Below are 26,719 nucleotides of genomic sequence, written 5' to 3'. Positions count from 1 at the left end.
TCAGGGAAGTTTTCTGTCATTATTTCTTCAAACAGGTTTCCTATTCCTTGCTCAGTTTCCTCTCCTTCTGGCACCTCTATTATGCAGATGTTGTTTTGTTTCATGTTGTCCCAAAGTTCCCTTAGGCTCTTCTCTTGTTTAAGCTTTTTTTTTTTTGGTTGATGCTCTGCTTGGGTATTTTTTCCTACTTTGTCTTCTAGCTCACTGATGTGGTCCTCTGCTTCTTCTAGTCTACTGTTGATGCTTTCTAATGAGTTATTTATTGCAGTGATGTCATTTTTATTTCTTCTTGGTTCTTCTTCATTTCCTCTTGGTTCTTACTCATATTGTTGAATTTGTCTTCCAACCTTTTCAGTGACCTTATGACCATTTCTCTGATATCTTTCTCTGATATATTGCTTGCCTCCATTTCGTTTACTTCCTTTTCCGGTGATGCCTCCTTTTCTTTCATGTGCAGGCTGTTTCTTTGTCTCCCCATGATCTCTCCTCTCCAGGTGTCTGGTTATGTAGCTCTCTCTGTCCTGCATTGACTTAAAGGCACAAAATATAACACAACAAGACACAACACACAAGGTACTGAACACAAATGTATTCACAATACTAATAACCCCAAATAAAGGTGACCACCAGAGAAAAGAGAATTTGGGGATAAACAAGAGTGCAAAAATGATATTGAGAAAAGGAAAAAAGTAAGAATGAAAAGAAAGAGAATAAAAAAGAAGGAGGGAAAAACTATATGGGGAGAAAACTCCAATAGAACAACTAATCCACAAAAAATGCAAACAACTAACACCCAGATATGAATGCAAACTACAAACTACAACTAATAACAAACAAGGAGAGGAAAAACAGAAGCAAAAAATAAAAGAGAGAGAAACAATCACACACAAAAACAATCTAATCAACAATCAAACTAACAACAATAGGATAGAGAGAAAGAAAGGCAAAACAAAATAAAACAAAAAACAAAAACAACAAGAAGGAAAAATGAACAAAAATGAGAAGAGAAAAAAATTTTGGATAGTGAAGAAAGAGAAGAGAGAAGTGTGTATGGACTTGGAGCAGGGGATCGGAAATTTTATATATAAATAGGATGAATTTTTTTTTTTAATATATTTTATTGATTTTTTACAGAGAGGAAGAGAGAGGGATAGAGAGTTAGAAACATCGATGAGAGAGAGACATCCATCAGTTGCCTCCTGCACGCCCCCTACTGGGGATGTGCCCGCAACCCAGGTACATGCCCTTGACTGGAATCGAACCTGGGACCCTTCAGTCCGCAGGCCGACGCTCTATCCACTGAGCCAAACCAGTTAGGGCTAGGATGAATTTTTAACGGGGTAAAAAGATGGAATAGGGAAAATTTAAAGCAGGAATAGGGTAAGAGAAACAGGACAACAAAAGGGGAAAAGTAAGGAAGAGAGTGTTGGCATAAAGGTGACGTTGAGATAGAGTAAAATGATGCTAAAGGAAAAATGAAAATAGAATGTAGAATACTAATCCCAAAATAAAATAAAATGAAATGAAATAAAGAGAAAATAAAATGAAACTTAAAAAAAAAGGTAAAATAGTAGTAGTAATACTGATTAAAAGTAAAAATATAATAATTAAAAGGGTAAAATCAAGTGAGAAAAAAAATTAGTCTCTTAAGTAAAAAATAAAAATGTGCAGTAGTGAAGTTATTAAAAAATGTGCAGTTATTCACTTCCTCTACTGTTCTGTTTGGCACACCTGTTTCCTGTTAGGTAGTCAGGACAGCTCCTCTGTGTCGTACGCCACAATCTTGTTTTCAAGCAGGCAGTATTTCTTTGTTACTCAGCCTGCCTGTGGTATTTACACAAGAGTCAGTTTGTGATTCAACCCCTGGGTGGCAGTGTTTCTGTATTGACATCTGGGGCTATAAGTCCTCTCTACCCAGTATTTAGAATTTGTTTTCCCTGATGCACTTAATACTGGTTTGGGGGATGGACTGCCCCAGAGCTGGTTTTCCGATCGTTTCTCCCCGATATGATTCCCAGGTTCCAGAAAAACAACTTTCCCCTGCAGTCTCTGTGAGTGTTTTTAATTGGGTGATCCTATGTACTGGGCTTAGTAATCAAAAGCAAGGATTTAAAGAGAAAAGAGCCAGAGTAAGTGCGCAAACTCTCGACTTTTTAGCCCTGGCACTGCACGCGACTCTGTTCACGTCTCTGTGCACATCTTTTTCCCCTGGCACAGCGTAGCTGGTTTACTAGTAAAGTTTCAGGCTGCCTTTTTGTGCCCAGCCCCGCTATGGGTTGATTTCTAGAGTTCCCTTCTGTCAGCAGCCCTGTGGACCCCCTCCACATTCGCAGACTACACTGGCCCCAGTGTCCGAGGATTTTGTGGGGCACAGACTTCCTCTGAACTTCTAGATCCCGCTGTGCACATTTCTCCCTTCAGCCTAGATCACAGACCTCACCTTTCTCTGGGCAAAACCTGATCTTTCCGTGCTACGGTGCAGCGCTCGTCTGACTCCACGTATTCGTGCTGCTTGAGACCCGGTGTTTGTGGGTTCGCTGCTGGTCCCTGGGTGTTGTGGTTGTAGGGTCCCGGGAGGTATCCGATTCTTCCCGATTGAGGATAAGGCTAGGCTTCCAGTCACAGCCACTCTCCCCTTCAAGATGGTGCGGTCTCTGCGGCAGAGCCAGTCACTCCAGGAGAGATTTCAGCAGCAGTGGAGGCTGCCCGTCAGGGGAGCCCAGTCCGGCAGTCCCCAACAGTCCGTTGGAATATAGCTGTCCCTCAGTCACAAATAGACACTCCCCAAACGTCCAGACACTCTCCTTTCGTTCTCTCACTAACACACTATCTTGCAGCCTGCCTTCCTGTCAGCAGCAATCTTCCTATCTCTCCTCATCTGCTCTTAACTACCCTCTCAACTCACTGGTAGGGCTTACCCTGAAACTGTGCCTGATGGCTACATCGTCACCTTAGCTGGTTTTGAAAGACAGTGATGTAAGGAACACCATCTGAGGGTCTTGAAATATGCAAGCCTTGCCCTAGCTGGTTTGGCTCAGTGGATAGAGTGTCAGCCTAGAACTGAAGGGTCCCAGTTTCAATTCTAGGGTCCCTAGTCAGGTTGTGGGCTCAGTCCCCAGTCGGGGGTGTGCAGAAGGCAGCCAATCAGTGGTTCTCATCATTGATGTTTCTCTCTCTCTCCCTCTCCCTTCCTCTCTGAAATAAATAAAAATATATTTTTTTAAAAGAAATATGCAAGACAGTTGGTACACACCTGAATCCCAGCCCTCTGCTCTGGATTAAAGTGCTCTCATAGTACAGCTGTTAGGACTGTTGGTCGTGGGCTCCATCCCCAGAGGCCAGACTTGGTAGGTGTTGATAGCCAAGGCAGGACAAGCATAGGTATTAGGTAATCACTCAACACTTGGTTGGGTTTGGCAAACACTTACTGAAGCTTGATCTATTCCAGGCCTGGATTGGGTCCTGAATACACAGACACTGTCCTTATCCTGATGGGAGGAGTTAGGGTTAGGGTTTAATGGAGGACACTGATATTGAAGGAGATAATTTCAGTTGAATGTGATAAGGACACTAATAAGTTATGACTGGGGGCAATGAGAGCAAGGTGGGGGAGCATCCAACAAAGCCTGGATATCTCTGCAGGAGTTGGAAGTCCTCATCTTGGAATAAAGAGGCATTTGAACTGTGTCATGAAAGAAGAATTGAAATTGACCATTCAAAGGGAAATAGCTTTCCAGACAGAGTGACCTGTGGAGCAAAGATATAGCTAGGAAACTGCTCTCACTACCTATTACTTAGTTTGACACAATAAAATTTGAATGTGGAGGTGGGGGGTTTAGGAGGAGACTGGAGAGATAAGGGTAGGATTATGAAAACCTTTGAACGTCATAGCTAAGAACTAGTACTTTATTCTGTTGGGGAATTTATCCAAATAGAGGAGAGCCGAAACTGGTTTGGCTCGGTGGATAGAGCGTCAGCCTGCGGACTGAAAGGTCCCAGGTTCGATTCCGGTCAAGGGCACGTACCTTGGTTGCGGGCACATCCCCAGTGGGAGGTGTGCAGGAGGCAGCTGATCGATGTTTCTCTCTCATCGATGTTTCTAGCTCTCTATCCCTCTCCCTTCCTCTCTGTAAAATATCAATAAAATATATTTTAAAAAAACAAAACAAAAAACAAACATAGAGGAGAAACATCAGGCTCATTCCAGACACACAGTTTTACATCCTGTTTTTTTAAGTATAATATCAGTGTTTTTCTTTATATATATGTATGTATGTATATATATATATATGTGTGTGTGTGTGTGTGTGTGTGTGTGTATGTGTATAGATAGATAGATAGATGATAGATAGATAGATAGATAGATTTTTTATTGATTTCAGAGAGGAAGGGAAACGGAGAGATAGAAACATCAATTTTGAGAATCATTGATCAGCTGTCTCCTGCACGCCCCCTACTGGGATCGTGCCCGCAACCTGGGCATGTGCCCTTGACCGGAATTGAACCTGGGACCCTTCAGTCCACAGGCCAGTGCTCTATCCACTGAGTCAAACCAGGCAGGGCGGGTGTTTTCCGTGTCACTAAATATTCTTTAGAAAAATGATTTTTAATGGCTGCTTGACTTTATCATATTTTATCATTATGTATTTAGCCAAACCTTTATTGTTTGACCCTTAGGTTGACCCAATTTTCACTTTTCTAAACAATACAGCTGTGAACATCTTTCTCATCTTTTTATATTCCCCTGATTCTATTTTGCTTCTCACAGTCTGGCGTGTAGAGTGGTATAGAGTGCCCCTCTCCCCTCTTTGGGCTGTGCTCACCCGCTTCCGCAGTTCTGAATAGGGAATGAAGAGGGAGTTGTTGCACACGAGAGCAGGGTTGGGAGGAGTGGGCGTGTGAGACAAGTTGAAGGAGTCTGATAGGGAGAGAAAAAAAAGAGATCCCAGGGCCACCAAGGGGTCAACAGCCCTATGTAACATTTTTAGGATGGGGCTTTTTTTTTTTTTCTTGCTTTTTTTTTCACATTACAAGAGAAAGTTTATTTAGAAAGTTACAGAGGGAGTAGAAATGACCCAGTTGGGCTGTGTAGGCTCAGGAAACAAGTTACAGAAGCAAAAGAAGGGCCCTTTGGAGCTTAGGAGAGAGAAAGAGGGGAATAAAAGAGGTATGGGAAAGGCAGGAAGAACCCTGGATGGGAGCACTTATTTATGTTGGGAGTAGAAGAAAAGAAATCCCATGGAGAGAAAATGAAAGTATTAGCGAGAAGGAGGACCCTAGATTAGACAGAGAGAGATTAGCTTTAGGGGAAAAGAGGAGGAGAAGAAATCTTTCCTTCAGAGCCTGGAAGGAAGCACAAGAACACAGGTATAAACATGTAGCAAAATTGGAGGTGTTTTCTGTGGGTTGGAGAGTAGTGTACCCTCAGGGTGAGGGTAAGCTGGGAATTCCTATTGAGGGGGGAAGTTATCATTGAGAGTAAAGGGAAGGAAGGAGAGCATTCATTGGGGGAATAAGAAGATTTTGAACTTAAAAAGAGAAAATTTCCTGACAGTCTCTGTGTGCAGTGCTTAGGAATCAACAAGAATAAAAAATATATGAAGTAGAATGGAAAAGGCGTTGCTAAGCTCAGGTGGGGCAGTTTATGGACAAAGATGGAAGGACTTGGAAGATCTTTTCTTGCTCCCAATGCAGGGATATGGGGAAACCCAGTGTGGAGGACCTGAAGTGGAAGAAGGTTGTGAACCCAGATTAAGGTGGCATGACCTGGGGGCAGTGAGCAGGAATACCTGGGCTGAGGAGTGATGGAGTAGATGATCTGGTGAGGGAGGAACTGACTGTGGAATTAGCTTGCTTGGGTGGGAAGTCAGGGTTGCCTAGAGGGAGAATAAATGGGGAGGTCAGGAGGGGTACTGCCCAGTGTCCCCTGACCTTCATGTCTTGGTCTTTCCCTTGTGCTTCTCAGGTACTGATCCAGGGCTGCCTTTTGGACCCTTCCCAGCGGGAAGTGTTCCTGCAGCAGGTATATGCACAGCTCTGTCTCTTTGAAGATAAGGTGGCCACCATGCTGCAGCAGCAGTATGACCCCCAGAGCCAGGTATGTGGGAGACAAAGTAGGTAGAGGCCATTTAGAAAGAGCAGCTGTTAAGGAACAGAGGGGAGAGAGGAGGGGCAAGCCTAATACAGAGGGGAAAGAGGGTAGAAAAAAAGGGCCAGAGGCAGAGTGAGCCAGGATTAGAAGTGCTAGTGAGTACCCATGACAGGTTCCCTATTGGGAGGAGGGCTCGGATACTCTTCCCAGGACACAAATTCTTGCTGGAGAAAGTGTGAAGGCTATTTGCTATGTTGTTTTTTTTAGTCCTGGATCTTCTCCCTTGATGAATCTGAGAAGGTGATCATGGATAGCTTTGATCTGTAGTTAGTACTTTATACAGTCAAGGATAAAGCTCACTAGAATGCATTTTCATTCCTTCCAATGTCCTAGAAGTAGCCAGACAGGTGGCAGTTCTATGTGTCTGAAACATGGTGTCATTGATGTATAAAATATTTCATAATGACAGTAGAAAAATATGGAAAGAGGGCCTTATTGGCAAAAGGTGGGGAACCCCTGCTCCAGTACAATCTAGTGCTACATATGGTGCTGGACTCCCTGTGCATCTGAGGGTCAGTATCTGAACACACACTGGGGGAGGAAGCACTGTCAGGGTTTGGCTGCATAGTTGGGGGTTTGGGGTCTTCATACGATTGGTCCTGTATTGACTTGGGCAGTGCTGCTGTAAATTCGGGCATTGCTATGGATGTGGCAATGCTTTCTGTCCCATTCTGTCTTTTCTGTTACCTGGGCCAGGCAGAGGACCAGTCCCCAGACTCAGGGGAGCTCTCTGGCCGGAAGATGGGAGTCTCCATGGTGACAGCTGATCTTGGACTGGTCAGTATGATTCGTCAGGGCATCTTGGCGCTGCAGTTGCTTCCCTCAAACTCTAGTGCAGGTCAGTAGAAGGAATGTTGGTGGGATTGGGGAAATAGAATTCAGGAAGCATATTGGGGGAGCATTATCAGCAAAGCTATTCCAGGGAATCAGTGGGCCCCAGGGGAGAGGGTCTGTTTCCTTGTTTGTAAGAGTTAAGTGTGTGTTAGTGGATATCTTAAGTACCCACAGCTCTGACAATCATCAGGGATCCTGGTGGGAAGGAGTAGCCCTCCAAGGATATCACTCAGGAAAAGACTGAGATCCAGCACTTAAGAGAAAAAAGCAGGAGGGAAGGGGAAAGAAAAGGTGTTTCAATCTTATAAAACACATTTGTTGACAGACACCAAGGTCTTCAGGGCTTCATCAATTGAGTGCCTGGTTTTGACGGGTCAATGTCCCCGGGTCTGAGTCTGATGTTTCCTGCTCCAGGTATCATTGTGATCACAGACGGGGTGACCAGCGTCCCTGATGTTGCTGTCTGTGAGACCTTGCTGAACCAGCTTCGCAGTGGCACTGTGGCATGTTCCTTTGTACAGGTGAGGACTTTCTAGGATGAAGGAGGGAGAAGTATGGCATCTCACAAAGTGGGATGTGATTAGTTATTTTCTTTGCAGGCGATGATTTCCCCAGGTAAAGCCAATAGCATAATTACATGTGTGTGGTGGGAAGAGATGCCATGTCTAGAAAGAGGTAGGTGGCAATGGTGGGAGAGGACTCTTGTCTTTGTCCTCTTCCCTTAGGATGTTATAGTAACAGCATGTTATAGTAAAAAGAATGCAGAATTTGAAATCTGCCAGTCAGCTCCAGCCCCATTAGATTAGTTACTACTGTTTTGTTTGTCAGGGTCAGAAAACCCAGCTCTAACAAGCTTAGGAGGAAAGTGGTATATTCAGGGAACTGCAGTAGATTTGGATTGATGAACTGTGGGGCAGGGGCAAAGAGCTATGGGAAACAAGGCTGGAGGCCAGAGTATGTAAAGCTGGTTCTGCTGTATTAAGTGTCAGCATAATTCTGTGGGTGATACAGATAAGTAGAAGGAAGGTCACTACTTGGTTTTTTGTTTTGTTTTGTTTTGTTTTGATAAACAAAAGCCAAGTTTATTTGTTCATTTCTTGCATTTGAAGTACTCCTCGATGACATCCTTTGCCTGAGACTCTTTGCCATAGTCCTTAACCACCACGCAACTGCAGCCAACCACTTTACGGGGTTTTCCCTCTCTGTCGATTTTACAGAGGCCTACCCATTCCCCTAGTTTCTTTTTTTTTTAATTTAATAAATCTTTATTGTTCAGATTATTACAATTGTTCCTCTTTTTCCCCCCATAGCTCCCCTCCACCTGGTTCCCACCCCACCCTCTGCCCTTACCCCCCCACCACTGTCTTCATCCATAGGTGTACGACTTTTGTCCAGTCTCTTCCCGCACCCCCCACACGCCTTTCCCCCTGAAAATTGTCAGTCCACTCCCTTTCTATGCCCCTGATTCTATTATATTCACCAGTTTATTCTGTTCATCAGATTTTTTTATTCACTTGATTTTTAGATTCACTTGTTGATAGATATGTATTTGTTGTTCATAATTTTTATCTTTACCTTTTTCTTCTTCTTCCTCTTCTTAAAGAGTACCTTGCAGCATTTCATTTAATACTGGTTTGGTGTTGATGAACTCCTTTAGCTTTTTCTTATCTGTGAAGCTCTTTATCTGCCCTTCAATTCTGAATGATAGCTTTGCTGGGTAGAGTAATCTTGGTTGTAGGTTCTTGCTATTCATCACTTTGAATATTTCTTGCCACTCCCATCTGGCCTGCATAGTTTCTGTTGAGAAATCAGCTGACAATCGTATGGGTGCTCCCTTGTAGGTAATTAACTGTTTTTCTCTTGCTGCTTTTAATATTATCTCTTTGTCTTTTGCTCTTGGCATTTTAATTATTTGGATTCCTTTTGTTTGGGGTTCTCTGCGCTTCCTGGACTTATAAGTCTATTTCTTTCACCAGGTGGGGGAAGTTTTCTGTCATTATTTCTTCAAATAGGTTTTCAGTATCTTGCTCTCTCTCTTCTTCTGGCACCCCCATAATTCTGATGTTGGTACGCTTGAAGTTGTCCCAGAGGCTCCTTACACTATCTTCAAATTTTTGGATTCTTTTTTCTTTTTGCTTTTCCGGTTGAGTGTTTTTTGCTTCTTTGTATTTCAAATCTTTGACTTGATTCTTGCATTCCTCTAGTCTGCTTTTAGGTCTCTGTATGATATTTTTTTATTTCAGTCAGTGTATGTTTAATTTCTAGTTGGTCCTTTTTCATATCCTCGAGGGTCTCGCTAAATTTATCGGCATTTTCTAGGAAATTCTTGAAAAACCTTATAACCATGGTTTTGAACTCTATCCAGGGGTCCTCAAATTACGGCCCACAGGCCACATGCGGCCCGCCGAGGACATTTATCCAGCCCGCCGGGTGCCACTGCCTGTCCTGCTTAGCAGCCGACTCGTCCCGTGTCCGCAGTGCGCATAGGAATTTGTTCATAGTTTTTTTTTAAACTATAGTCCAGCCCTCCAATGGTCTGAGGGACAGTGAACTGGCCCCCTGTTTAAAAAGTTTGAGGACCCCTGCTATATCTAGTCGTTTGCTTTCCTCCATTTTTTTTTTTTTTTTGTGATCTGTTTCTTTGTCTCCACATTTTCGCTGCTTCCCTGAGTTAGTAAAGTAGCTTTGTGTGCTAGGTGTCCTATATGGCCCAGTGGCTCAGCCTCCCCAGTTACCTGAGGTGGACACTCTTGGTGCACCCCTTTGTGGACTCTGTGTACAGCCTTGTTGTAGTTAAGTCTTGATTGTTGTTGGTATCACTGGGAGGAATTGACCTCCAGGCCAATTGGCTGTGAGGATCAGCTGTGTCTATGCTGGGAGAACTTCTGTGCTGGAGTCAGCCTTATGAGACAAGACTTGCAAAATTGCAAAACCTCTGTGCTCAGCTTGGATGGGGCGGAGTCTCAGGGCTGAGCAGACAGCCTTGGCTTCCCGTCAGCCCTGCCCTGTGAGGCCCCTGGGTCTCAGTGTCCCTCGGTTATCAGTTATCACTGCAAGCACCTCTGAGAGAAAGCTGCCCTTGAGTTTCACCCGCTGCCAGACAGTCCAGTTTCTCCCCCAATGAATCTGGATTCCCAGATTCTCACCCGGAACTGGAGTTCAGCACAGTCAGGGGCTTCTGTCTTCCTCCTGCTAGAGAAAGCCAGTGGCACACTCAGCCGCCTATCCTCTCCGTGCGCATGTCTCCATACCTCAGCCTTTTGCAGCTCCTCTGAGTCTCCGTGTGCCCCTCTCTTTCCTTCTAGTTGTAGAATTTCCACTCAGCCAGCTTTCCTGTGGTTCTGGATGATGCCCGTTCTGTCTTTTAGCTGTAGTTTTGAAATTGTTGTGCGAGGCGGCAGTTTAGGTGTTCACCTATGCTGCCATCTTGGTTTCTCCACTAGTTGGGTTTTTGTTTTATTAAGGTCACTCTTGATGCTGGGTAAAGGGCAGGGATGGAGGAAAGACCACTATTAATTGCAGTGGTCAGGTGAGAGAGGATAGGGCTTAAGTTAGGAGAATTTAGGGTAAGAGAGAAGAGGATAGGATTGAGAAAATGAAAAGGTAGAATCAACGTGACATGATTAGCAAGTGGTAAGGGGTGAGGGAGAAAGAAGTTAAGGATATCTTCAATGTACTGACTTCACTGATGACTGGGTAGCTGGCAGAGCAAACGAAGAGAAGCAGTTGGGTGTAGTGAGGACAAGATGATGAATCCAGGTTTGAGCATGCTGCATTTGATGTGTCAACAGGTTGGCCTTTGGAGTTAGGCATGCCTGGCCTGAATCCTGGCTCCACTTACTAGCCTTGTGACCCTGGGCACATCACTTCTTAGTTGGATTTATTTGTAAATAGAGATTATAATAGTACCTTTCTCATTGGATGAGATGATGCATTTAAAGTGCTTAATGTAAAAATAATAATAATAATAATAATAAAATGCTTAATGTAGTACATAATCTATCTATATAAAAGCCAAGCGGCCGTCCAACCAGTAGCAATGAAACGCAATGACCACCAGGGGGCAGATGCTCTGACTGGTATCTATGATGCACACTGACCACCAGGGGGGCAGACACTCAACGCAGGAGCTGCTGAGCTGCGCTGACTTGGCAACTGCTGTTCTCGGGTGACGCACCCGGAACCAGAAAGGAGGAAGCCTGATTCCACGGTGTGTCACCTGAGAACTGCCCTCTTGCAATCTGGGACCCCTCGGGCGATGTTGGAGAGCCAGTTTCACTCGATCCCCACAGGCCAGGCCAAGGGACCCCACTGGTTGTGCACCGGGCCTCTAGTTACTTAATAATGCCTGCTACTCATAGCAGTTAGCAGTTGGATATGCATATCTGATACTCAGGAGACTGCACTAGTTGAGAGAGAGTGAAGAACCTGGGGAAACACTAATGTTTAAAGGTCTCTCATAGGTAGAGGGCTGAGCATACAATGAAGGGAAATAATCAGGTGAGAACCAGGAGATTCTAGTGTAAGAGAATTTAGAGTTTGGGGAAGAAGGGAGTAGTTAACAGTGTGAGATGCAGCAGAAAGATTATGTAAAATGAGGAATGAAAAGTGCCTTTTGGACTTGGTGATTAGGAGGTCACGGGGATCTTTTTCAGGCCATTTCAGTGAAGAGATATTGAGGGAAATGATTGCAGTGGGTTGAAGAGTGGATAGACTAGAAGGAAGTAAAGACAAGTGTTGACACAAAGAATTTGGCTATTGGAATCAAGTGGGGAGTGAGAATAATAGCCAGAGGGAAGTACAGGGTGGAAGGAGAGGGGTGTTTGACTGTTTTGTTTTGTTTGCTTTTTAAGCTAGAGGCTTAAGCATGTTTCTAAGGACCCATGGTGAAACAGAGCTTGAAACTAAAGGAAAGAAAAGGAAGCCTGATAGAGTAAGACCCTAAATTGACAGGACAATTGACTTAAGAAACATTTGAGGAGCAGGAGAAGGTCAAATCTTTCTTTGAAAGCAGAAGGTTAGAAGTGAAGACGTTGATAAATTCTACCAAGGGCCTGTGATTTCTCTCTGAAGTAGAAGGTGAAGATGAATACTGTAAGGGAAAGGAGGCCAGGGTTGGGAGGAAGGAACGATATTGAGGACAGCATGAAGGACTAGCTGGGTTGGGTGTCATATGTTTTGAGGTGGTATCAACCCATCCAAATATGTGTTTTTCTCCATTTGGGATCCATTGGCATCCAATTTAGGGCTATACACTGAGTGGCCAGATTATTATGATCTCTGAACGCATAATAATCTGGCCACTCAGTGTGTGTGTGAGTGTGTGTGTGTGTGTGTGTGTGTGTGTGTGTGTGTGTATTAGAGGCCCAGTGCATGAATTCGTGCATGGGTGGGGTCTGGCCAGCCTGGCCAGGGGGAGGGGACATGGGCAGTTGGCCGGCCTGCCTGCTGGTTGAACTCCTGGTCGAGGGGACAATTTGCATATTAGCCTTTAATTATATAGGATAGACAATAAGTGGCCAGATTATTATGCACTCAGAGATCATAATAATCTGGCCACTCAGTGTAGATGCTACGTGGGTTTTTGAGGTAGAGGCATAAAAAAAGTGCAAAGAGCCAGGGAATTGAAAATGATGCTGATGAAGTTGCTTGAACATAGGGACCCGACTGGGTTGAGAAAGGAGGATGAGGAGCCTGGTGATGCACTTGGAGAGAGCTGAGGTTCAAGGCCTGGCAGTCTTAATAAGGTCAAAGAGCAGCAGGAGAAGGAGGATGGAAGATAAAGGGATAAGGTTATGCCCTGCCGGCGTTGTTCAGTGGATGAGTGTCGACCTATGAACCAGGAGGTCATGATTCGATTCCCGGTTAGGTCACGTGCCAGGGTTGCAGGTTCCATCCCCAGTGTGGGGCGTGCAGGAGGCAGTCAGTCAGTGATTTTCTTTCATCATTGATGTTTCTATCTTCCCCTCCCTTCCTTTCTGAAATCAATAAAAATATTTTTTTTAAAACAAAGTATGGTCTAGCAGCATTGGCTAGCTAGCAGCATTGGCATCACCAGGAGGCTTGTTAGAAATGCAGCATCTCAGGCCCCACCCCAGACATACTGCATTTTAATAAAGTCATCAGGTATTTTATATGCACCCTAAAGTTTAAGGAGCACTTTGTTAGAGAGACATTGAAGTCTCTCAAGATGGTGACCAAAAGCCAGTGAGCCAGTAGCCAAAATCTTTAATGAATGGGGGCAAGCTGGTATTTGATTGAGGAGGAAGGGTGTGACCAGATGGCACAGGCTTCAGGCAGAATGGCTCAGGGAAGGAAAGTAACAGTGGTCTGTCCATCCTGGGAGAACACTGGCCCACTTTCCACACTGTGGTCCAGGTGATGGGAGCAGCCACCAACCCATTCTCTTCCGCTCTTACATTTCATTCCCTGGTGCCTCTTTTTGAACGAGATCTCCAATTACTTACTTTCTCCAGGTGGGAGGAGTTTACTCTTATGACTGCAGTTTTGGCCATGTGCCCAATGTGGAATTGATGAAGTTCATTGCAATGGCAACATTTGGCTCTTACCTATCCACTTGTCCGGAGCCTGAGCCAGGCAACCTGGGTCTGACTGTCTACCACCGGGCATTTCTCCTCTACTCCTTCCTGCGCAGTGGGGAAGCCCTGAACCCTGAATATTATTGCGGTGAGAGGCTGACTGGGGCAGGTGTGGGAATGGGAGAGAGCAGAGGTAAGATGGGCCGAGATGATATGGGAATCTATCTAAGGCTTGGGTTTTGGGGGGACTGAAAATATAACTGGGGAAAACTACTCTGGTACTGTTCTCTCCCTATGATTTCAGCATAGCCCCTCTCCCATATCTCTCTCCACTAACAGGTAACCACTGTACCCTTCTCCATCCTCACTAGGCTCTCAGCACCGACTATTTAATGAGCACCTGGTCTCTGCCAGCAGCAACCCTGCGTTGGCCCTTCGACGGAAGAAGCACACTGAGAAGGAGGTGCCAGCCGACTTGGTCAGCACTGTGTCTGTACGGCTTCGAGAGGGCTACAGTGTCCGAGAGGTCACACTAGCCAAAGGTGGGTGTTACTAGGCCCTGCTGTATCCACAGGTTTCTCAGACTTTGAGTATGAAAAGACCTGCCAAACAAAGCAGAGAACACACATATCACACACGGAAGTGTCACATGAAAGATTCTGCTGGTCATTTGAGACAAGTGGGTTTGGAACTGCCTTCAGGGCTTGGTTCTCTTAACATTTATCTGCCCAACTCCATCTCCTTTTGCCTCAGGCGAGTCACCTGAGAGTGGTGTGATATCCTGAATTTGGCTTTGTTTCAGATTACTGCAGAATTTTGTTTGTGTCAGTTGGCAGGCTGTGGGGCCTGAAATAATGGAACCATGCTTGGAACCTTTGGCCAGGCTAGAGTTCCATGAGGTAGCTGGGAGTTTCAGATAGGAATCAGTCCCAGGCCTGGCGTCCTATGCTTGCTTCTCCTAACTAGCCCTCTTGCTTCCCCTGCAGGAGGGTCCCAGCTGGAGGTGAAGCTGGTGCTCCTGTGGAAACACAACATGCGCATTGAGTATGTGGCTGTGGCGCCCTGGCCTCTGGAGCCTGAGGGCCCTCGAGGAACACGGGTGGAAGTCACAATGGAAGGTGGCTATGACATATTACATGATGTGTCCTGTGCGCTGAGGCAACCCATTCGCTCACTGTATCGCACCCATGTTATTCGGCGGTTCTGGAACACGCTGCAGAGGTGAGTGAGGTCATTGCACCGTGAGTGATGCCCTATTCGTTGTGTGGAGGGGAAGGTGTGTGAACTTGAGGGGTGAAGAGAGACACCCTGAGCACCAGGCTTGTGTCCAGGGTCCCCTGTCCCTAGGGGCTCCCCTCTGTACCCACCAGAGTCAGTTGTGGCTCAGGATTGGCCCTTGTCCTGCAGCATTAACCAGACGGACCAGATGCTGGCCCACCTCCAGTCCTTCTCTTCAGTCCCAGAACACTTCACGCTTCCGGACAGCACCAAGAGCGGAGTGCCACTCTTCTACATCCCTCCTGGCTCCACCACCCCGGTGAGTGCCTCTGATCTCATTACCCTCATTTTGTGCCCACCCTCTCAAGTCCAAGGCACCCAAACCAGAACCTGTTAACCTTGAGAGCAATTCTCCTTCCTCCTTCCAAGCCCCTGGGGAAGGAGGAGGATCTGTAGAGAGAGGCTGGCTGCCTAGGTGGTGGTATCACAGCGACTATGAGCCCTCTTGCCCCACCTCCATCTGGCATACTCTGGCCTCCCCCTGCCACCTTCACCCATTTTCCACCGTTAACAACTACCGTGAACTGTGCACTTCCTGAAGACCATAGCTTCTTTGTCCTGTGCTTTCCTCACACTCAGCCCCCAGGTGTCAGCCTGACATGGCTAGGCCAGGGGGCATAAGCTAGTGAGCAATTGCTTCATCTCAAGTCCTGCCAACACTCAGTAGCTTTGCTCCAGAGTCAGTGAGAGAAGCGTGAAATCATCCTTTGCCTGAAATTAGCTTTAAAAGGCTACATAGTCTGAACCTGGGCTCATTCATCCTAATTTAGCTTTCACATTGGAGGCAGTTTTTACATCCAGCCCAGGCTGGATTATGATTCCCCTTAGCCTTAAACCACTGCTATCTCTGACCTTCTGAACTCCATGGTTCTGTGCACTGTCTGGAGGCTGTACCCTGGTTTTCTATGAATATTCATGTAGGGCTGTCCTTCCCACCCCCAGGTGCTCTCCCTTCAACACAGTGGAACCGATTCATCCCATGCCCAGTTTGCTGCCTACTGGAAGCCAGTGCTGTCCATGGATGCAAATTCATGGCAGCGTTGGCTGCATATGCATCGCCTAGTGCTAATCTTGGAGCATGACATGTAAGTATACTCTTAGGACCATAGTTGGGATGGAGGAGCAGGGGTGAGGAAATAGGGAAGATGGGGAAAGGGAGCAGCAGATAAATCCTTACCAACCGTGGCCAAGAAAAACTATGGCCTTTTCTTCCTGCTCATTAGTCCCCATATACTCAAATAGGTCCTAGAAGACAGAGGTAGTAATCTGTTCAGATTGGAGCTGGGGGGTCTGACCTCAATGCTAACCTCTCTTCCCAGACCAATCCCCAAGCATTTGCACACCCCGGGCAGCAACGGGCGTTACAGCACTGTCCAGTGCAGGATCTCACACTCCTCGCTGACCTCTCTGCTTCGGGACTGGAGCAGCTTCGTGCTAGTTGAGGGCTATTCCTATGTGAAGCTGCTCTCCAGGTGGGCAAAGTGATGTCCCTTCACTCCTCCCCCGCCATCTCAACTCATGTCTCTTCCTCTAACCCCAGACTGCATCCCTACTTCCTCCTAAACTCATTTACAGCCATCCTAGGGCTGCTCACTGACTCCCATTTCTCCCCAGTGCTCCAGACCAGCCCCCCTCTTCCTTCTACATGGTCCGCATCATTTCCAAGGCCCCGTGCATGGTTCTTCGCCTGGGTTTTCCCATCGGCACACCAGCACAGGCCAGGCACAAGGTGAGCTGGGCCCAAGGAGCCTGGAGTGTAAACTGGCTCCTTCTCCCCAAACCCACAGGGCCAGGGCGTAGAGAGAGGAACCCCCAGATTAAGTAAGGTTCTCTCACCTTGTCTGTGGGCCCCTTCTACCAGGTTTGTAGGATTTGGGAGTAGGAGAATTTACTTGCATTTTTTTCTCAGATTGTGTCAGGTTTGCGGGAAGAGATCCTACGGCTGCGTTTCCCCCACCGAGTGCAAAGTAAGGAACCAACACCCAAGGTGAAACGAAAAGGGCTGGGGGGCATAGGTGGGGGCAACTCTCCCTCCAAGTCCCCCCCCTTGCTGGGGCCACAGCAGGCCCTCTCTGACCGGCCCTGCCTTGTGGTCCTGCATAAGCCACTGGATAAACTACTTATCAGGTTGGTACCGAGGGTGTGGTTGGGGCCTGGAGTACATGGGAAGGATGTGGCTTAGCTGGGTATATGCAACAATCGACTGAGAGTTGCCCCTTCTTCCCAGGTATGAGAAGCTGCCCCTGGACTACCGGGCACCCTTCTTGCTGACACTGGAGCCACCAGGCCCACTGCCCTTGGTGTCAGGCCGCTCAGCCTCTTCTAGCCTAGCATCGCTGTCCCGCTACCTCTACCATCAGCGCTGGCTCTGGAGTGTCCCATCAGGACTGGCCCCCGCACTGCCGCTCAGTGCCATTGCCCAGCTCCTCTCCATCCTCACTGAGTATGTCACCTGAAACTGCCAGACAGCTGGGGCAAGGGAGAGAGCCATTGTAGACTCTGAGTTAGGACACTGGCAGAAAGTCTACGCCAGACACTGCCCATCTCTAAGCCTCATAATAGCTGCTGCTGTTATGCAAAGTATCCAGCACAGAGCAGGGCTTGCTACTGCCCTCCATCCTCCTCCTTCCACTCTTCTTAGTTAGGCCTCTGGTCCTAATTGGACTTGTTACATTAGAAGGACCACTAGTGTTAGCAAGGCCACCAGCACTGAAGTCTACCTAGTTGGCTGCTGGAAAGTAGGTGCATAAGTGGCATGGGGTCAGGATGTATACTCTGACTGTATCTCCCCATCTCATCCTGTCCTGCCCCCACCTTTATGGGGCTTCAGAGTCCGACTCTCTGAAGGGTTCCACTTCGCCTGCAGCGGGGAAGGAATCATCAACATGGTGCTGGAGCTTCCCATTCAGGTAGGTGCTGTTCCTCATCATACCTTCCACCAAGGCTTATCACCATCCCAGGGGCCCTGACCTCTGAGCTGAGTTGGGACTGCTGGACCGGACCTGAGGCCAGTCCGGGACAGTGGGCAAGGGGACTAAAGTTCTGAGGGCCAGAGCTGGGTGGGGCCAGATCTCTGTCTTGGCTGGGGTTTGCCCCAGGATTTCCCATCCTATCTACCCTCAGAACGAGCCTCCGGGGAAGGCTGCAGTGGAAGACAGGCACACATGTGTTGTCCAGTACATCCTCTTTCCCCCACACTCCACCTCCACCAAGGACAGGTGAGACCTGGCCCCTCAGAGGGTTGCCTCTCTCCACATTCCTCCTCCTCCCAACTGTCCCCTAAAGTTCTGCCTTCCATACCTGAGGGAGTTGGGGCAGAAGGTGCTGTTTTTAGATGCTTCATCAGGCAGGCACAGGTCTGGTAAGGCCACATGTGACTTGTGGCTGCCCTGTGTTTCCACCACCTTCCTGCCCTCCGTGGACTGACTCCAGCTTTGGGTTGTGGATTGGACTCTCCTCAGTCACAGGCTCAGGCCCCTTCCTCCTTTAGTTTCTCAACAGATGATGACAACGATGTGGAGGTGGAGGCCCTGGAGGGAGACTCAGAGCTCAATCTGGTCACTGAGGTGTGGGTGGAACCTCAGTGTGGGCGAGTGGGACCTGGCCCTGATTGCTGGAAGCATCTCCAGGACTTGACATACTCTGAGATCCCGAGAGCTGTGAGTGACCTCAGCAATACCCCCACCCCTTATAGGTGGAGTGTCCTCCCTTTGGGAGTACCACAGCCATTGGGCTTTCTCATCCCTCTGAATCTGTGTTCTGAGTGGCTGACTGTGTGGGCTTCCTTGGGAGCTGGAGGCCCAGGTCTCTGGGTCTATAGGGGCTTACCCTGAGCTCTGCTATTCCTCCCCTAGCTCCACCCTCGGGATGCTGCCTGCATAGGCTCAATGCTGAGCTTTGAATACCTGATACAGCTGTGCCAGAGCAAGGAATGGAGTCCCCTGCCCCCAGAGCTGAGGGTCTCTGATGGTCAGTAGGGAAGGGGCCCCTGAGGGGAGTGGGTAGGATGAAGGCAGCAACAGACAGAAAACCTGGTCTCAATGTGGGTCTTGTCTTCCTTCCCTCCCTCTTAGGATTGGACCAGCGAGGAGATGCCTGTATCCATGAAATACCTTTCCATTTTGACCTAATGGGACTGTTGCCTCAATGTCAACAGCTCCAGATGTTCTTCCTTTTGCTTTCTAGAGGTGGGTGAACTTTGTACCACTCACCCACACCTAGAGGGCTAGCACGCGTGGGTGAATTAGAGCATAGAGAGCAGATGAGTCTGCAAACCAGCAGATAAGTAATGGGGCCAGAGGAGGCTTGGGAACTGCAGGAGGGGTGTGCTGGTCAGGGCTGAGCCAGGGTACTGGGCAGCAGGAGGCTCTTGGTTCTGAGTGGAGTGTGTGTCGGGCAGAGCCAGAGGGCATTCCTCTCACCGAGGGGCCTTGTCCCGCCAACGACATGGTGCTGTGCCTGCTGCACAGCTGCCTGGGGCAGGAGCTGAGTGACCGGGAGATCCCGCTGAGCGCTGCTGACCAGGCTACCTTCTTGAGTGAGGTGCTGCAGCGGACCCGCTACAGTCCAGGCAAGCTCCTCACCTCTTTCCAAATATGACTGTGGCCCTGCCCCTTTCCCCCATTCCACAAGGTGGTTTCTGTCTTTGGGTTTTAGCCTCCCTCTCTTCACCTCAGCCTTGCCTTTCTGCTGGCACTGCCTTCTTCCACTCATCTCTATCCTCATTGTAGGTCCAGAGGGGCCACCAGTGGGGGCCCATGGGATCCTGAAGGATCAGCCAGTCAGCAGCACTCAGACAACTGGAGACTTGGTGCTTCCTGCCATGGTCAGCACTGGTGCACGTCCTTGAGCCCTTTTCATACTGACCTCCTTCCATCACCACATATTCATCCTCCACTTTCCATCACTGGGGACACTAGACGCCTCCTGCCAATGACAGGATGCTGTCATTCAGCTTTGTTCTGGATCTTGCAAGCTATACCCTCCAGAGTAGAGGAAGGAAGAGGGGTTGTTTGCTCCCTTATAGATTGCTCTAACTTTGTTTCTCCTATAGAATGTAGGCCCTCCTGAAACTCTCAAGCCTCTCATCTCGGCCCAGGCCCCTCAGTGGCGCTGCTATGCAAGACTTGTGACCCCCCAACATGTATTTCTGACGTTCCTCCCAGCTACCTTCTCAGGTACCAACCACTGACCTTCCTCACTAGCCCCTCAGATACAAACCCTGAGCTCCCTCACTGGGCCACCAGGCGGCTCTGATTGATGCTTCTCTTTTACTTCTCAGATGTCCAGCATCTGGCCACCTATGGCCTAGAGGGACCCTCTCAAGAAGAGACAAAGCCCAAGTTCGGGGATTGGGGTGGGGCCTCCAGCCTGAAAGTTCTGGGAGGGACTGGGGTCAGGGCTCCAAAGGCCCAGGTCCCTGTCCTCAGTGTCACCCCAGCCTATGGTAAGGCTGCTGCCTCTTAAGTCAGTTAAGCAGGAGCAGAAATGGGAATAGAGAGCTTGAAGATCATGTGACACCTCTTCCCACAGACAGTGCCCCGAATCCAGGAGAGCTGAGCCCACCCTTCCATCGGGACTTCCAGGCTTACACTGGGCGTCAGGCTCCACAGACAGAGGGTGCAGATGGGCCCCGGGCCCGATGTCCTGTCTTCATCTATAGCTGTGCCCTGGACGGGCTGAGGGAGCAAATGGTTGGCATGCAGCCACCTCAGGCGCCCCGAGACCTCATCTTTCAGTGAGTGCCCTCAACGTTGACCTAGGTTCTCCCCCAGCTAGGGCTCAGGTACACACTCAGGTCTGGACAGACAGGTTGATGGTCAGTGGCAGGAGCTCAGCTGCTTAGCCATGTCCTGCCAGCTCCTTGCTGGGCTTCCTTGAACTTGCGGGGCCATGAATACATTTGGTGGGGACCTGTGGATAATCCACTGAAATGTGGGGGTGGACGGTGAGTCTGAAGTGTCTCTTAGAGAAGTTGGCCAAGCTCCCTCTTCCCTCTCATTCTTAGGACTCAGTTTCTTGACCAGACCTCCTCCTCCTCAGCCTGGATGGAGCCCAGATACAAGGAGGCAGCCAACCATTGTGCCTTATTGCAGGAGCATGCTCAGCGATGCTACGTCCGTGGTGAGCAGGAGGCCACCCGAGGGAGCATCAGGGAGGAGACATGAGGATTACAGGGACTGGGACTGGGGAGGCGGTTCCAGAGCATGACCCTCCAGGGTCCTTCCACTCTGTCAGGGCTGTTCCGGAGCTTGCAGCAAGCACAGAGTGTGACCTCCCAGGACTTGCTGATGGCAGTGGATGCCTGTGAGGAGCTACTACAGGAAGTAGACATCACCCCTTTTCTGCTTGCTCTCTGTGGACATGCTCGGAGTTTGCCTCACGCACCCCCAAGTCCTGGTCCTCTTAGCCCTGGTCCCTTCAGCAGCAGCATCGAGGAGGGCCCTGAGCCTCGGGAACGAGCTGTCCTGGCTTCTGAGTCCAGGTTAGGATTGTCCTGGAATAACGTAGAAGAGGGCACACAAAGTCCCAATAAACTGGGACCTTTCGATCCCAGGGAATGGCCGAGAAAGGTAGCACCCAAGCACCTGAGTGAGAGGCAGTAGTACTTTGTTGCTGGCTTCCTGCCTCCTGCCCAGACTTCTTTCTCCCATTTGGCTTGGGGAGCATCCTCCCTTTTGGCTCTCCTGTCTCCTGCTAGTATGGAGTATTGAGCTGGGTTGGGGTAGGGAGTTGCCAGTTGCTATCAGTGAAAGTAGAAGCTGTTCCGAGAACATTCATATAATAGCTATGATCCCCATGAACTACTTTGAGTTTCATAGGGGCAAAAACTGTATTGTGCCCACTGCTGAGTCCCCAGCTCACCCTTCCTAGAGACAAAGACAGACAGGTGTGTGCTGCTCCCAGTTGGGAAGCAGGCTCTTCCAGGAGATGGTTTTTAAAACTTTAATGCCCCCCCCCCACCCCACCCAACCACTCAGCATAGAGACTGAGGACCTAAGTGAGCCTGAGTTTCAGAGCACCCGTGTGCCTGGTAATCCAGACCCTGGCCTGGAGATCTCGCTGACAGACGTCTGCCAGCTCAGAGGAGAGGCACATGATGTCCTGCATAGCCTCATCCAGGTGAGGGTAGAGGAGCAGAGTCCTGCCTGTGCAGGGGGTTAATATTCTCTCCTGGGTTGAGGGTGTAGGTGTCTGTTGTAGGGTAGGGGTTGTGTTCTGAGGGATGGCTGACATTCTAGCCTCCTTATAACCCCCAAACAGGAGAAGTTCCTGGAGATCAGTGGTCTCCACTTCCGCACAGTGCCCTCCAATCCCCACTACTTCTTCTACTGCCCCCCATCCAGCAGGCGAGAGGTGAGTAGCTTTCTCCTTTACCTTTCTCCTACCCCCAACCTGTAGCCCCAGAGGTTCCCTTGGCCCACTCAGATTCTCTCTTTAAAAAAAATAAATAAATAAATACGCTTTTATTGATTTTCTAGAGAGAGGAAGTGAGTAAAAGGATAGAAACATCAATGATGAGAGAGCATTGTTGATTGGCTGCCTCCTGCATGCCCCCTACTGGGGATCAAGCCCACAATCTGGACAGGTGCCCTGACCAGGAATCAAACCAGTGACCTCTTGGTTCTTGGGTCAATGCTCAACACTGAGCCACACAAGCCAGGCCCGTTCAGATCTTCTTGACTCTTGGTTCCCTGAGTCCTGGATGTGGCTCTTGCTCTGCCTTGGATCAAGCCGTCTCTTTTTTTTGCCCAGGATGAGTGCCCCCGAGACACAATAGACAGAAAAGTCAGTGACCTGGAGTTTTCAGAGGCTGAACTCATGGGAGAAGAAGGTGTGTGGGGAAGTGGCTCAAGGTGGGGAAGGCTGCTTCAAGCCAGGATTCAGGGACCTCCACGGCCAGCCTTTCCTATTGACCATGAGACTTGCATCTCTAGGAGACACATCTGCCTGCTGTGTGGTCACCGAGAGCGACCCAGAGCTGGAGGTAGAATACTGCGAGAGCCGGGAGCCGGACCTGGGGCCTGCTGGGCTAGACTCCACCTCGCTGTCAGATGCAGACACTGTGAACCCTGATGAAGACTCCTTCAGTATCCTTGGGGGCGACTCACCCACTGGGCCTGAGAGCCTTGTGCATGACCTGCCACCGCTCTTCCTGCACCTCACATGCTCCGTGCGGCTGCGTGGGCAGCACAGCTCAGTACCCGTGTGCAGCCTGCCCACCTGCCTGGGTGAGATGGGGGTCCCCGGGGGAGGGCCACAGGTCCCAGCATAGCCTGCCTGTCTGCTTGGGGAGAGTTTTTGGCTATAACTCTTTAGCACTGAGAATTTGGAATCTATGCTTGTCCTAGGGTTCTCAGCAACCCCTAACTTTCCCCCCCTCTCCCAGGCCAGGTGCTTTCCAGTCTGGAGGGTCCCCCAATTGGGGGCCGAGTACCCCTGAGGGACCTCAGTGTCACTTTGGATGTCTTTGTGCTGACCTTGCCGCTGGAAGTAGAGCTCCCCCCGACCTCGGACCCTCAGCACCACCGGTGTGGCAGCATGTTTGGTGGGGGGACCTGGGCTTTGGGGGAGGGGGACCATTAAGGAATCTAGGGACACTTGAAATATTTTAAGAAAGGAGTGCTGAGGAGGTCTTGGGAGGATATTAGTTGCTGACCTTTGACCTTTGCTCCTATCTGTTCAGGTCAACATCTGAGAGCAGTGCTTCATTCCCACGGTCCCCAGGGCAACCATCATCTCTAAGATCGGATGATGGCCTGGGGCCCCCACTGCCACCCCCAGAAGAAGATAGGTATTTCTCTTTCTCCTTCAAGAGTTCCTTGCTCCCCTTCAGTTTTATTTTCTGGAAACCAGTGTCTAACCCTTTCTTCCAATTAGGCACCCAGGACTATCCAATTTGGCCACACCCCACAGATTGGCTATTGAGACTACTATGAGTGAGGTGAGGGCCTTCCCTCCCCCAACCTAAGGGACAGCCCCTCAACACTATGACTGATACCCTTTCCATCATGTCAGTGGGGTAAGGCACCCCCTTATCCTGGGATTGAAGTGAGAACTTCCTCAGTCTGTGAGGCAGAGTGTCTTCTAGTATCTTCTAGTCTGGGAATGTGGTGGTGCCCAGTCAGCAAGGGAGGTGCCGTTTGCCACTTCCTGGATTGTCCTCTTACTCTAGATCCGCTGGTTGCTGGAGGATGAGATGGTGGGGGCACTCCGAAGAGGGGGTATCCCCCAGAGCCCTGCCCTGCACCGAGCGGCTGCCCACATCCACAGCTCTCCTGGACGCTCCACTTGCCTTCGCCAGACTCTGCCACTGAGTTTTGTATTTGGACCAGAGCGCTCCCTCACACAGTTCAAGGAGGTACATTGTCCTTGAATACTCCCTGAACTCCAGATACAGAACTGGAAAGCCCTCTCTTGGTTCGAGTCCATTGAATTACCCTTCTGCCCATCTCCTCACCACATTGTCTGTCCTTTACCCCATGCCTGGCAGCCCAAGTGGGAAGAGACCTAGCTCCCAACCTTGCCACTGGCCCACTGGACTTTAAGCGAGTCATTGAACCTTTCATACCACAACAGTGGGGATGCTAGTGCCTGCTCCACGAGGTAGTTGTGAGGGTCTGGTAAGGAAGTGTGGGGTGCCATGAATAAGCAGGGCTAGTCCTGCCTAAATTGTAACTGTGGCTCCTATTTCTCAGGAGTTCCGCCGCCTCCACCTTCCTGGTCATGTTCTTCTTGAGGACCCTGGCAGTGGCTTCTTCTTTGTGGCAGCTGGCCAACAGCCAGGTGGATCCCATGGGGTGCCCCCTTCTGTGGCCTGGGCTTGGCACAGCCATGAGGATAAGGCTGACGACAACGAAGGGGAGGTGAGTCTTTCCTGGGCTGACCTGGGAATGGCAGGGGTGGTAGTGGGTGTGTGGGGCCTGGACTCAGTCCTGACTTCCTCCCCTCAGGCCCTGATAGCCAACCAAGTCCCTGGCTCCCCAGAGGATTCTGAGGTACCCTCCCTCATCAGTCTGCCCAGCCTGCCACAGGGAGGTAAGAAAAGACTTGGGCAGCTCAGTCTGAGGCCAGGACACAGGACTTGTACATCCCTGGACCTGTTTCCATTTTTGGAAGGTAGTCCTAGGTGGGATTGAGAAGGGGCTCCAGGCCTTTCTTTTTCTTCTCTTCCCAGGGAGCCAACCTGGGCCCAGCCAGGGACTAAGCCTCATGTCCAGTCAGGGCAGTGTGGACTCAGACCACCTAGGTAAGCGGGTGCTGGGGAAAGGACTCTAGGCTAATGGGAAGTGGACTTAGGGCTGCACAGCAGAAGGTTGGGAATGGGGCGTCAGAGGGAACTAACCTAGAGGAGCCATTGAGCCCGATGTACTTTGGAAGCTCAGATGAGCCTAAGGATGGGGTTGAACTTGAGCACATTTGACACAGGTTATGATGGTGGCAGCAGTGGCTCTGACAGTGAGGGTCCCAATGAGACCCTGGATGAGAAGCCCCCCTTCACGTTGCGGACCACACCTGGGCCAACACCTCCACAGCCTTCGCTCTCAAGCCTCCCTGGGCCCTGCCTGCCTGACTTCTGGCTCATCGTCCGGATACTGCAGGACCGTGTGGAAGTGTATGCACATGCACGGTAAGGAGTAGCCAGGGCCGCACCCTGACTCTGATGGTAGCCTCTTCTGCCTCGTCCCGCTTCACCCTTCTTGAATGTTATTAAAGGGTGAGACATGGGACTGAGAGTTTGGGTAGGGATCTGAATTTTATTCTAAGGTTGGGGACTCCTGACCACTTCCCACAGCCAATAGCAAAGCATGTCACTCTGCTTTCCTAAAGGAGTTGAAAAGCTGATGGAGATTTTGACTCCTCACTGAGCATTAAGCATCTACAGTTCAGAGCAGCTTCAGAAGTTGATCTATAAAAATCCTATATAATAAAGAGGGGATATGCAAATTGGCCATCACTCCATCACAAAGATGGCTGCACCCACAGCTGAGGCCAAGTTCCCATAAGGAGCCTTAATGAGCAATCAGCAGGGACCTGAGGTTACGTCCTTCCCCGCCCCCGTAGGGCTTGATAGGGGACCTCAGGCTGCACCTCCCACCAGGCAGGGCTTGACAGGGGACCTCAAGGTGCGCTTACCGTCCTGGTGCTGCACTAGGGGACCTCAGGCTGCTCCCCCCGCCCCAGCACCAGGCCGGGGTACCTCAGGCCGCGCCCCCCCCCCCCACCTGGCAGGGCTTGACAGGGGACATCAGGCCACGCCCCCCACCTGGCAGGGCTTGACGGGGGACCTCAAGGTGCACTTCCTGTCCTGGTGCTGGCCTAGGGGACCTCAGGCTGCTCCCCCCGCCCCAGCACCGGGCCAGGGGACCTGAGGCTGCAACCCCCCGCCTGGCGTGGCTTGACGGGGGACCTCAGGCCATGTCCCCCACCCAGCAGGGCTTGACAGGGGATCTCAGGCCGTGTCCCCCACCTGGTGGAGCTTGACGGAGGACCACAAGGCACTCCCCCCCACCCCAGTCTGGGCTGGGGGACTTCAGGCCACGCCGCACGTCCTGGCACCAGGCCAGGGGACCTAAGGCTACGTCCCCTGCCCAGCAGGGCTTGACAAGGGTGGGATTGGCCGGGTCTGGATCTAGCCCAATTGGCGGGCGGGGGGCGGCGGGCAGCCGGGTCTGGGTCTCATGCAGTTTTGAGGTACATGTGGGTGGGGACTTGACTCTGGGTCCCGTGGTGAGCCCCAGACTCTTTTTCTTTCATCTCTGACACTTCTATTATAGAGAAAGGGCAAATAGCAATATTAAATTATTTCCTCTAATTAATCCCCTTTTAATGTGCACAAAATTCGTGCACTGGGTCACTAGTAAGAAATAATAGACAATATTTAACAAGTGCTTACTAAGTGGCAGGCACTGTTTAA

The 26,719-nt window shown here is 49.7% G+C and overlaps 1 protein-coding gene across 2 annotated transcripts in view; it reads left to right on the top strand.

Annotated features, from left to right (window-relative positions):
• SZT2 (SZT2 subunit of KICSTOR complex) overlaps positions 1-26,719 on the top strand; it is a 69,902-nt gene that overhangs the window by 24,139 nt on the left and 19,044 nt on the right. The window contains exons 5-40 of one of the 2 annotated variants that reach the window (XM_080657322.1): positions 5,966-6,097; positions 6,848-6,989; positions 7,400-7,506; positions 13,462-13,672; positions 13,896-14,066; positions 14,511-14,745; positions 14,932-15,061; positions 15,745-15,887; positions 16,122-16,274; positions 16,417-16,531; positions 16,712-16,929; positions 17,030-17,245; positions 17,633-17,711; positions 17,926-18,020; positions 18,293-18,461; positions 18,657-18,771; positions 18,876-18,989; positions 19,202-19,372; positions 19,533-19,627; positions 19,856-19,979; positions 20,084-20,248; positions 20,335-20,539; positions 20,810-20,925; positions 21,040-21,286; positions 21,783-21,924; positions 22,066-22,158; positions 22,558-22,636; positions 22,740-23,033; positions 23,192-23,333; positions 23,489-23,596; positions 23,683-23,746; positions 23,978-24,163; positions 24,501-24,668; positions 24,756-24,840; positions 24,980-25,051; positions 25,231-25,432. In XM_080657322.1, coding sequence (XP_080513448.1) covers positions 5,966-6,097; positions 6,848-6,989; positions 7,400-7,506; positions 13,462-13,672; positions 13,896-14,066; positions 14,511-14,745; positions 14,932-15,061; positions 15,745-15,887; positions 16,122-16,274; positions 16,417-16,531; positions 16,712-16,929; positions 17,030-17,245; positions 17,633-17,711; positions 17,926-18,020; positions 18,293-18,461; positions 18,657-18,771; positions 18,876-18,989; positions 19,202-19,372; positions 19,533-19,627; positions 19,856-19,979; positions 20,084-20,248; positions 20,335-20,539; positions 20,810-20,925; positions 21,040-21,286; positions 21,783-21,924; positions 22,066-22,158; positions 22,558-22,636; positions 22,740-23,033; positions 23,192-23,333; positions 23,489-23,596; positions 23,683-23,746; positions 23,978-24,163; positions 24,501-24,668; positions 24,756-24,840; positions 24,980-25,051; positions 25,231-25,432 — 5,303 coding nt within the window. Of the gene's footprint in view, positions 1-5,965; positions 6,098-6,847; positions 6,990-7,399; positions 7,507-13,461; positions 13,673-13,895; positions 14,067-14,510; positions 14,746-14,931; positions 15,062-15,744; positions 15,888-16,121; positions 16,275-16,416; positions 16,532-16,711; positions 16,930-17,029; positions 17,246-17,632; positions 17,712-17,925; positions 18,021-18,292; positions 18,462-18,656; positions 18,772-18,875; positions 18,990-19,201; positions 19,373-19,532; positions 19,628-19,855; positions 19,980-20,083; positions 20,249-20,334; positions 20,540-20,809; positions 20,926-21,039; positions 21,287-21,782; positions 21,925-22,065; positions 22,159-22,557; positions 22,637-22,739; positions 23,034-23,191; positions 23,334-23,488; positions 23,597-23,682; positions 23,747-23,977; positions 24,164-24,500; positions 24,669-24,755; positions 24,841-24,979; positions 25,052-25,230; positions 25,433-26,719 lie in introns of those variants that run through there. The other variant, XM_080657323.1, reaches the window with a different exon arrangement.

This window comes from Plecotus auritus (genome assembly GCF_963455305.1).
Source record: "Plecotus auritus genome assembly, chromosome: 2".
NCBI lineage: Eukaryota > Metazoa > Chordata > Mammalia > Chiroptera > Vespertilionidae > Plecotus > Plecotus auritus.
Note: the sequence above shows the minus strand (reverse complement) of the source record. Positions and strands in the feature narration are given on the sequence as shown.